Source organism: Euprymna scolopes, chromosome 1 (genome assembly GCF_053919585.1).
Source record: "Euprymna scolopes isolate OS-2025 chromosome 1, ASM5391958v1, whole genome shotgun sequence".
Classification (NCBI taxonomy): Eukaryota; Metazoa; Mollusca; class Cephalopoda; order Sepiida; family Sepiolidae; genus Euprymna; species Euprymna scolopes.
Genome location: NC_136482.1, coordinates 99,417,372 through 99,429,509, shown reverse-complemented (window position 1 = coordinate 99,429,509; position 12,138 = coordinate 99,417,372). Strand labels below are relative to the sequence as shown.

Genomic DNA, 12,138 nt, shown 5'->3' with positions numbered 1-12,138 from the left:
TATACACATTATTATCTGAACGTATCCAACATTGCCAAGGATAAAGTAAAGACATTTTTGAATTATTTGCACATTTTTTTAATACTTATAAACTATATGAAATGGAATCTTATTGTAAGGATACATCTATTCTTCATTTATTATTCTTTTGCTTAATTATTTTTTTTTTTTTTTTAGTATTGTAATTAAAGATTCTCCCATTAGCCTGGAATAGAACATAATTTTTTAAAATAAACTGTAGCACAGTATATTCTTATAATACCAATAACATGGTACAATCATAAAGCTTTCATTAACTTCGTAACTCTTCTTACCTTATTTTATCTTTTAGTTCTCACATTCCATGAGCAATGTTTCTAACAAAGGGGGGAAGAATTGCTATTTTCTGGACTCCAATCTATTTATCAAACATTCATTGTCGATTAGTTTTTAACTCTGAAGAAATATTTATTAGTTTTTATTCATTACATTAGGTGGCTTCATATCTTGTTTGGAGTAACCCCCCCCCTCTCCAAAAAAGGAAGAAGCTTTATTATTTTGGGGTCAAATAGGCACTTAGATCATTTAATGTTATCATGCTACATAGATTTTTTAATGTTAGGTAAAGTGAAGTAACTAGTTAGTTTTCCGTAGTTATTTCTCTTACACTGACTAAAGTTATGTGCATATACCCAGACAGAGGAATGGGCTTAGCAAAGAAGAGAGGGGGTGGAAGGGGAAGGAGGAAAACGAGACAAGAGGAAAGAGAGGGGGATAAAAGTTATGTTACACTTTTGCCCCAGGTAACACTGTCAGCCCTGCTAGTTAAGGATAAAATTTAAGTTAAAGTATCTTCTGGAAGGAAATAAATTGTCCAGAAAGTCTGAATTATTTACAAACATCTTATTTTAAAATTTGTTCATACAAGATTATTTCCCTTTGATTTGAAAAATATATATTTTGGAAAATAATCTGGCATACTTAAAAAATAAATACAACTAGTATAAAACATAGTTATTAAGATGACATACATTTACTAGTTCATAGTAATTACCTTTTCTTGACTAAATTTATGATATTTTTTCTGTACATCCAATTGAATTTGTATGATGACATCTGCCGCATTTATTCATACACAAATATATTTGTTGTTAATCTGGAACTGGAAACAGATTGCAAAGACAAATTCTTGACTTAAATTGTGCAAAACGACAAAAATGTAAGCAGGCGATTGTAGTTTTCATTGTTAAAAAAATGTTTAGATCTGTTTGATGATTTTTATTATATCTAGAGAACTTCACCATATGCTTGAGAACATAATTCCACCACTTAAGAGTCTTGAGCCAGATTTTCAGCTACCAGTTGAGGAGTTGATGGTCGACCTCTTGATCTTTCATGGAAATTGTCTTCATATGCTTTCTTTACAGAGCTGAAGTCTGGTTATAATAACTATTTTTTTTTTTATTAGTTTTTATTCATTACATTAGGTAGCTTCATATATATATAACTATTTTTTTTTTTTTTTTTTTTTAAACGTTATTTATGGATATGTTAAGTTTCTTTCTGATATCTGAATATCTTGATCTATCATAAAATTTCTCCAAGGATAGGCATTTCAAAAACATTCTCATTGTTGACCAGTATAGTTCATCTTTCTCTTGCATATACTGTAAACACGTGCTGTGCAACACATTTTGCTGGTGAATACGAATGGCAGTGATGGATGCTTGACCAGAGGAAGAGGGGGAGTCACAGAGAACTGAAAATATCTCTGGCCTGAGTCCAACCACCTAAGAGATATTTTCTTTGTTGGAAAATACAAACATCCCATTGTATGGGAAAGTCATGCTGGTATTGTGAGAAAAAAATGTCTAGGGTTAGCAGCAGATAGAGACAATCTAAATGCTATCTCCAGTGGACGTCTTGAGTAGTCCACCTTTAACTTCTGGGCAGTTGAATTGTGACCACTAACAAAGACCTAGAGTCAGTCAGAGGTGAAGAGATTCCCGCAAGATATGGGGAGAGGAGATGATCAAAGAAAGAATAAGAGTTGAAGTTTAATGTTTGACAGGGGTAGATTTTCCTGAGAGCTGCCGGGCAGTTCAGCTGGTGTAAATGTTTTGATATAAAAAAAGTATTGAACAAAATGAATTGGCTTTGGTTACATAAAATTTTTAAGAATATAAAATTTTTTTTAAAATAAGACAATATATTAATTCTTGAAAATTGAAATTGTTTTATTATCTGAATTTTTTCATAAAAAATTTATTGGAATAAAAATATAACAAAAATCCCTGATAAGTTTTCGTAATGATATGAAAACATTTGAGCCATTAAAACATGGTTGACAATAATAATATTCATATGAAGTGATTTCATACTGATGATTTATGCTGGTCACTAAACTAGACATTAGTAGTCAAAAGTCAAAAAGTAATAAAACATTCCCCTGTTACTTCTGTCTCTTTTTATATTGATAATAAGAGACCATCAGAACCTTCTTTAATGTTACAAAAAAACGCACATATTTGAAACTGAAACAAAACTAGTTAATTCAATCAATGTTGTTTTCAGAAATTTATGTTTTTTAAAAATTTATTCCCATCTTTGAAAACAAAACAAAACAAAAGATTTTTTTAATGGCTGGATGGAGGTAGTAGCAATATACTTAGAAAATATCAGATCTCTTTAAAAATGTTTCAAAACCAAACACTTATTTGAATTTTTTTTTTTTTTTAACCAATCCTTATATATTAGTTGATTGAAATTAATGTCATTTTTATCCTTTAGTTATTGTACTCTCTGACCTTCTACAACATATTTTAGCATCTGGACATGTAGAAAATTATGAGTGCATAAATTTAATCATTAGAAATAATAAGAGTCAGCATTCCAAAGCATATCAGATGACAGATTACAAGAATTGAAATGAGGTCAGAAAAAAAAAAAAAAAAATATTGGGTTGGCTGAAAAATGTTTGTTCATTTTTTTTTTTTTTTTTAGGTGAAAACAAGACACATAAACTGAAAAAGTAATTTGGGGGTAAATGCAAGGAGTCTAATGAGACTAATAATGAAAATAAATTAATAAAAATGTTAAAAACTGAAAGATACAAGAACAGTGCAGTTTATTATATGCATAATAATGTTAACAATCAAAACAAATTTCAAGTCCAACATTAACTCCCCTTATTCAAATAAGAAACAAATTGATTATCTTAAAAGATAATCTATTCATTATCAAACAGAATGTATTTATATCCAAAATAAAAAATACATTTTTTTCTTCTCTTCTCAACTAAGGAGATATAACCATTTGATTACTAGTATGTATTTATAAAAATCAAATTTTTTTAGAGTTATCGAGAGCGCAAATGAACCAGGCCAGTCTAATCATACAAAACTAATAGTGAAAATAAAGGCATGTATAGATCTTAAAATAAGTGACACCAAGACAGAATTTCATAAATGCATAAGATAAAAAGAACAAAATGAAAAACTGCAAAAAGGATTGAGGTAAAAATACTAGTGTAGAACATGGAGAGTATATGCCATATTCCCAATCGGTTTAGTACTATTGGAGTTGTTGGAATTGTACATTATTAAGGTCGTCCATAACAAAAATGGTAGATTTTCATAAATGAAAACAATTTTTGATAAAAAAAAAATGTGAATGGTTTTAATTTAACAGATCATAGCTTCAAACCACACTATTTTAAAACACCTTTATTAAACTTTTTTTTTTAAATCATATATATATATATATATATATATATATATATATATGGAAAAAGGAAAACTACATTTAGACTTTCTCGGGATGACTGATTTAAAGAAATACAGGGAAAGTCCAAATAAAGACGAAATGTTGAATATATAAATAATTTTGTATTTTTCTTTATTATTATACCATCACAATGGAGTATCATTTTCATTTTGTGTGTGTGTATGAGTTTGTTTCTCTGTTAGGCTATTTAGTTTGCAAAGATCATATGGTGTGTTGTATGGCATCACATTTGATGAGGCAATATTTTTCTTTTGAAAAGTGTTTGGGTTGCTGGTGGAGTGGATTTAAAACCTGAAATTTGCTTATCACTGATGATCGACTTTGGATGTATTTTATGATGGAAAAAAAATGCATGAAATGTATTTCTACTCGTATCTACTGCAGATGATATCAATAAATAGCATATGTATAGTATTCACAAGTGCTAGCCATACGGATGGGGAGGAAAAAGAGGGGTGGGAGCTCTTTGTGAAAATTCAAATATCACTGATTTTTGTAAAATTTTAATAAGAGATAGAAGATTTTAATTAATAAATACTCCCCTAATTTGTATTTCTCAGCAGAATTTAGAAGAGTTTTTTGTTTTTTTTTAATATGGATAAAATCTCATTTGAAAATTCATGTATTACAGGTTTGCATTAAATTTGACGTGTAGTCATTGGACACGAATTAAGCAAGATTTGCTGAATTTCTTGTTAAACTCCTTATGCCTTAAATTTTAGTAAATTTTTTTGGTACTTGTACATTTTAATCAAGACATTAAAAAATGAAAATATTGAAAAAAGTTATATTCTACCAACCTTTTATGGAATGAAGTTCTCCGAAAAAAGTTTCACTTAATTTGATCAAGTAGTTTATTTTTTACAGAGGAAAATCAAATTTTAATGAGATCGATCGTATCATTGCCATTTGCCTTTTTACAGATATGAGGAGGGAGTGCCTTTAAACGAAAAATTGATCAACAAAGGACAAAACGAACAAATGGATATATAATCTCTTTAAAATAACTGAAAAAAAAAAAAAGAACTAAAATATTTATCTGCCTAGTTTCAAAATTATCTCATCAAATTTTGACAAACTTTAAGCAGTGATTTGAGTCATCTCCCCTGGCGCTACCTCCTTGTGAGTGAAAAATCAAGATGGACGCTACTCGATCGATCTCATTAAAATTTGATTTTCCTCTGTAAAAAAAAAAAACAAAACAAAAAAACATAACTACTTAATCAAATTAAGTGCTATTTTGTATGAAAACTTTATTACATAACGAGTACATACAATAAGTTTTTTTTCAATATTTTCATTTTTTTTAAGGTCTTGATTAAACTGTACAAGTACCTTTTTTCTTTTCTTAAAGCAAAATCATGTAATAATGAATTTTGATAAAAATTGGAATCAGGATTATAGACATAAGGTTTAGTCATATTATATCTTGATTTTAACCTCCAGAAAGGGGATATAAAATTGGTACAAAACTGTTCCATTTGAAGGATTTAGTTTATGTGTCCAAGAAAAAGCATTCTTCTAGCTATTAACTATAAAGGAAAGGGAGTATTTTCCCCAAGACCATAACAATAATAATGTGTATATCAAAGGCTTATAGGATTCATTTACATGATGAATGCTTACATGACTGTACAAATTCACACAAAAAATTTTTTCTGTAGTAGAAAAAAAAAAAAAAAAAAAAAAAAAGACGTGTACATATGTAAAAATATATAATTATCATCTCCCAATAAAAAAATAAAATTGATGTAGTTACAAATTATGATTTAAAGTTGTCTTTTTTTTCTGCCTTTTTTGACTTTGTTGCTTTTTTATTATCATTTTTACGAATTTGGGATTGTGATGAGGATGCATCATCTACAGCTTCTTTCTTGTCATCAACAAGTTCTGGTTCCTACAAGGAAAAAAACAAACAGAAAAAGAAATTTTGGATTATTTGGATTATTTAGATCACGTTAGGTCAACATAAAAAAAGAAAAAAAATGTTCATATATATATATATATATATATATATATATATATATATATATATATATAATACATTTCTAAATTTTTTAGATAAGGATTGATTCTTCGTATTATTTGGATTCTTCGAACTACTGTTCTCATCTAGAGTTATTTTCACGTTTCAGTCGATGTGTATGTAGTAATATGTAATAATAAATACTGACATATAATGATAAGTAGTAAGAGTGTACATCTAGAAGACAATAGGTTTAAGGCTCCTAAAATCCATACTAGAATTGCCTGCAAGTATCCATGGCACAATGGATAGAGTACTTGATAAAAATTCAGTTGTAAAAGTTACATTCCTGGAGGTTGAAGGTTCAATCCTGGGTGCAGCCAACACTGAAAATACAATTGTGAATTACTTGGAACTTCTACTCAGTTATGGCTCATGGAATGAGAGCATGCAACCCCCGTGGATTAAATAAAAGGTTCAAACTCTAACAAGGAAGGTAATTTTTTTCTGAAAATTTTGAAAATCTTAGTAAAACTCAACTTTTGCTAATTGTCTTCAAAAACTATTTTCATTAATAACTAATTTTTTACCTAATCATTTTTTGTAATTTTTGGATATGTTCATTACTGTGACATGGCAATTAAGTAGATACTACTGATTTTGCTTGAAATTCAATATTTCAAATTGTGCTATTATAACGAAGCACCACCACTCAGGTTCAAGAGACTTCATCTATAAAAACTAGAATCATTCATATTTACAGAAGTTTTATGTTATAGCGCTAAATAATTCAGATCTCTAATCTATGAAATGATAAGACTAATTAGTTCTTGTCCAGAATTCCCCCCATATCTATATAAATAAAACAGTACAATGTATGCGTGCGTGTGTGTAAATATCTAACATCTAACTACTGGTCACATAGCACTGAAATTTTCAGGAAATAATATTCATTAACCAAGGATGGTTTATAGCGAATATTTTTGTTTACATGCATGAATAACGCATACAGACATCGGCAAATTTACATGTAAAATGTACATTAACATCAAGCAGACACTTTGTGTTCATGCACATGCGCACACTTAATAGAGAACACTACATTAAACAGGAACGCTAGATGTTTTGATTTAAATTCTAGTTGATAACACCAACTCTTTTTTTTTGTATTAATAAAAAAGAATGAAATATGTAAATTTTACTCGCGGTTTTGAATTTGTAAGCCTATATATCTTATTTTACGATCTCATACGTATATTTTTAAGATGGAGGGGGTAGAAAATAATATATGGAATACGAACCGTGCTGAAATAATAACATTTAGAAAGATATTCTTAATATGAGGAAGGAAAGGTATTTTTTAAAATTATTCTGTACTTTCACCTAACAATTTATTACATAAGAAACTGAAATACAGACCATGCTGAAATAATAGCGTTATTATTTAGAAAGCCATTCTTAATATGGATAGCGTGGGGTATGTTTTTTACTATTCTTTACTCTCTTCTAAAAATTTAAAATAATTTTCTCGGTCATGAAGACCAAGCAACTAAGTTGTTTTCACCAGGCATTATCTCCTCCTTAAAAACAAAAGGGGGGGGGGAAGATGAGGTCGTGGAAATGCTACACCAGAACAGATACTACACTTTGATCTTAGCAAAAAGGCCAAGTAAGCATAATATAGTTTCCTACCAGGTATTATCTCCTTAAAAAAAAAAAAAAAAAAAAAAAAAAACCAAAGCAAAAATACAAAATAATCGACACAATATATTTTAAGAATGGGGGGGAGGGGGTATGGAGTTAATCCTGGAAATGGCTGAAGCAGTTTACGATCTCAAAATTACTTTATTTTACATATATTTATAAGAGACAGGGAGAATATGAAGTCAGCCCCATAAATGGCTAAGGCTGTTTAGGATCTCAATATTCCTTTATTCCATATTTATTTTTAAGACAGGGGGGTGATATAGAGTCAGTCCCGGAAATGGCTGAAGCAGTTTATAATGTCAAATTTTCTTTATTTCAGATCTATTTTTAAGTGATGGGGTGATATGGAATCAGTCCTGGAAATGGTTGAAGCAATTTACGATTTCATACTTACTTTTTCGTATATTCTTTTTTAAAAGAGGGGGGAGGGAAACTGACATTCGAAATATGGACCGTGCTGAAATAATAGCGTTATTATTCAGAAAGCCATTATTAATATGGGGAGTGTATGTTTTTAACTATTCTGTACTTTCATCTAACAATTTAAAAATAGAACACAGGATACGGACCGTGCTGTTATTATTTAGAAAGCCATTCTTAATATGGAGAAAGGAAGGTATCTTTTACCTAACAATTTTATAAAAAAAAAACAAAAAAAACTGATATACAGAATAAGGACCGTGCTGAAATATTAACGTTATTTAGAAAGCCAATAATAATATGGGGGGGGTTAAAACTATTTTGTACTTTCACCTAACAATTTATTAAATAAGAAATTGACATACAGAATATGGACTGTGCTGAAATAAAAAAGTTATTATTTAGAATACCATTTTAATATGGCGATGATGTGGGTTAAAATTATAAAAAATGATTATCAAAATTAGTTACATATTAAGGAATTAAGAAAAATGATGAAATGTGAGTTAATTGATTGGTGTGTTTTTTTTTTTAAATGAAATAATCGCCCCAGACAATATATGAAAGTCAGTATTTTCGTAAGGGGTGGCCATAATGTGGGCTAAAAGTATGAAAAATAATTGTCGAAATTAGTAACATATCCAAGAATTATGAAAAATGATGACATGTGAGTTAATCAATTGGTGTGTTTGTAATGAAATAATCAGCCCAGACAATATATCAACGTTATTATTTTCGTAAGGGAGGGGGCAATAATGTGGGTTAAATTTATGACAAATGATTGTCGAAATTAGTAACATAGTCGAGAATTATAGAAAAATGATGACGTGTGAGTTAATTGATTGATGTTTTTTTAAATGAAATAATCAAACCAGACAATATATGAAAGTGTTTATTTTCGTAAGGGAGGGGGGGCTATAATATGGGCTAAAATTAGGAAAAATGATTGTCGAAATTAGTAACATATCCAAGAATTATAAAAAATGATGGAATGTGAGTTAATTGATAGGCCTGTTTGTAATGAAAAGAAACAATCAACCCAGACAATATATCAAAGTTATTATTTTTGTAACAGAGAGGGGGGGGGCGATAATGTGGGTTAAAATTATAAAAAATAGTTGTTGAAATTAGTAACATATCGAAGAATTATGAAAAAATGATGAAATGCAAATTAATTGATTGGTGTGTTTGTAATGAAATAATCAGCCCAGACAATATATCAAAGTTATTATTTTTGTAAGGGGAGCATAATTTGGGTTAAAATTATAAAAAAAATGATTGTCAAAATTAGTAATATATCTTAGAATTATGAAAAATTATGAAATGTTAGTCAATTGATTGGTGCGTTTGTAATGAATAAATCGGCCCAAAGAATATATCAAAGTTATTATGTTAGTAACGGGGAGGGGGGGGGCAAGTGGGTTAAAATTATGAAAAATGATTGTCAAAATTAGTTACATGCCCAGGAATTATGAAAAATGATGAAATGTGAATTAAAGGATTGGTGTGTTTGTAATGAAATAATCAGCCCAGACAATATATGAAAGTGTTTATTTTCATAAAAGGGTGTGGCAAAATGTGTTTAAAATATGAAAAATGATTGTCGAAATTAGTAACATAGCCAAGAATTATGAAAAATGATGAAATGCGAGTTAATTGATTGATGTGTTTGTAATAAAACAATCATCCCAGACAATATATCAAAGTCATTATTTTCATAAGGTGGAGGGCGATAATGTGGGTTAAAATTATGAAAAATGATTGTCGAAATTAGTAACATATCCAAGAATTATGAAAAATGATGAAATGTGAGTGAATTGATTGGTCTGTTTGTAATGAAATAATCGGCCCAGACAATTTATCAGTTTCTGTAGGTGGTTAAAGAATATTTTTCTGAATTTTCAATGTTAACTTCGGGGAATGATATCACAGTTGTAGTGGTGAGTAGAAAGACATGATTATGCTGCTTTTTTACATGCTCTGAAGTTCTATAGCAATTAACAAACCTTCACTTTTGGAGTGAGGCTGGAGGGAGTAATGTCCATTTTGGGGTCACTATACAATCTCCCACAATGTCATATTTCAAAAATATGGAATAACTATGGAATCATATTCCAGAAATGACATCGTTTCTCTTACTTGTTGGTGGTTGTGGTAGGAAGCGGGAAGAACTACATTGATATTGAAAATTGTGGTAAAGTAAATTTACTGATCATCATTTGCATCAATGCATTTATGTAATTATTTGGAAAACCTGCTGATGTCATTTCATTTAAAATGATGGTGTTAGTAGTAGGGAAGGAAAGAACACAGTAATGTGGAATTTTGTAATGAAGCAAGGGTTGCCTAACCACTAAGCTTTTCAACATATTTGTTTATTTGTTTGTAAAGCCTGCGGAGTAATCTTCCGAAAATGACGTCTTTTTCCAAAACAGTTTTCTTGTTGGTGAAAAAATGAAACAGAGTAATGTGGAATTTGATAATGAAGCAAAAGTTGTTTAATCACTTAACTGTGTCAATGTATTTATGCATTAATTTTAAAATCCTGCTGAGACATCTTCGAAAAATGATATAATTTTTCTTACAATGATAGTGCCGATAGTGAGAAAAGAAAGAAACACAGTAACATTGAAATTTATGGTGAAACAAGGGTTTCAAACTCATTAACCAATACAATGTATTTATGTATTAATTTGGAAACCATAATGATCCATCTTCTAAAAATGATTTCAATTTTCTTAAAATTATGGTAGCCTTGGTAGAAAAAGAAATTATTTCATATATGTTGTACAATACCTGCCAAGAGTATGTTAAATTGTTTCATATATGTATATAAATTACCTGTCCGAACCTAAGTATACATTTTAAATATATATTGTAAATTACACGTCCCAAAGAGGTAAAATTATTTCATATACATTATGTAAAAATTATTTCATACATGTGTAATAGTCGTCCTAGGGTAGGTAAAATATTATTTTGTTCGAAATAGCAAATGATACATACAGATTAAAAATTCCTCTTTCTCCAAAGAATAACAATAACAATTATATTCAAAATCAACTTTATATTTTCTCATTGTTTATACGGTCCCGAGAAACGCCGGGTAGCCCCGCTAGTTAAAAAATAAAAATAAAGAAAAACCTGCACGATATACATACTGTGACAGAATGAAAACATCTTATTCCAAAAATCATGTAAATTGATGATGTAGTTTTATTTTTTTTATAAAGAAAATAATTTTTAAGTGATTAATGAGAATTCATAGACATTATAATGAAAATCCGACAATTTGAATTATCTCCCTTGTTACTTAAAATTACTTTCAAGACGGCAAGCAAGACAGCTGCTCCTCTCTTACTCATAGAATTTTATTTATTTAAAAATAAAATACATGATCAATTTATGTGATTTTTAGAGATTATGATATTTTCGTTTAGTTACAAGTATGTACATCATGCAGATTTTTCTTTATTTTAATATAGGGCGAATTCTGGACAAATACTAACTCATCGTAGAAATCATTTATATACTATTAAAAAGTTAATTAAAAGATGATAAAAAAGGAATAGGCAGAGTACATGTTACTGAGGTAATGGTTTTATGGTGTCAATACTCGAGTTAGAATCAAAGTCCAAAAGGATTTTACTTTTAACTGGATACATGATTTATAAATTTTAAAGAAACTAACATAGCATAGTACCAAAAATAACATTACATAGCTATTTTGTTAAAATTAATTTACCTTTATTTTATAATAATAGCATTAGTTTAAAATGACATTTATGCTTAAAAATTACAATTTCTAATCATTTTTCCAATAAAAACAATACATAAATACATACACAATAGTTACTTATTATTTCATGCAAATATCAAGTAGTATAGTATATTCTATCCACAAAATTTCAAATATTTTTTTTCATACTAGCTAGAAAGTAAAAGCTAAGTAACGATAGAAATTGACATATCCAGGTACTGTACCAACACGGTTCATGGGGCAAATATAAATTAGTTACAACTTAAAATATTAGAAAACAAGTTTTAAATATTACCGTTAAATCATATTTCTTCATTAGTCTTTCTCTAATTAATAAGCCGCGAATCAATTTTTTCCAGTTTCCATAAACTCTTTTTTCTCTTTTCTGAAAAGTAAAAACAAATTAATCATATGAAGTTAAAATATATATGAAATTCATACAGCTACATACCTAGAAAATGGAGCTGTTAAGCCAGATAAAGTGATATGGGGCTAAAGGGAGAAAGTAGCAACCCTAGTT

General features: G+C 28.9%; 1 protein-coding gene and 1 long non-coding RNA gene across 2 annotated transcripts in view; one reads left to right on the top strand and one right to left on the bottom strand.

Moving 5' to 3' along the window:
- Window positions 1-12,138, top strand: part of LOC145259054 (uncharacterized) — a 66,891-nt gene that overhangs the window by 9,885 nt on the left and 44,868 nt on the right. The gene's annotated exons all lie outside the window — the stretch shown is intronic.
- Window positions 2,956-12,138, bottom strand: part of LOC145258349 (DNA repair protein complementing XP-C cells homolog) — a 63,319-nt gene continuing 54,136 nt past the window's right edge. Inside the window, exons 21-22 of the mRNA XM_080116596.1 lie at window positions 11,914-12,003; window positions 2,956-5,662 (exon numbers count right to left, since the gene is read on the bottom strand). Of these exons, the coding sequence (XP_079972722.1) occupies window positions 5,528-5,662; window positions 11,914-12,003 (225 nt within the window). The 3' untranslated portion in view covers window positions 2,956-5,527. The remainder of the gene's footprint in view (window positions 5,663-11,913; window positions 12,004-12,138) is intronic.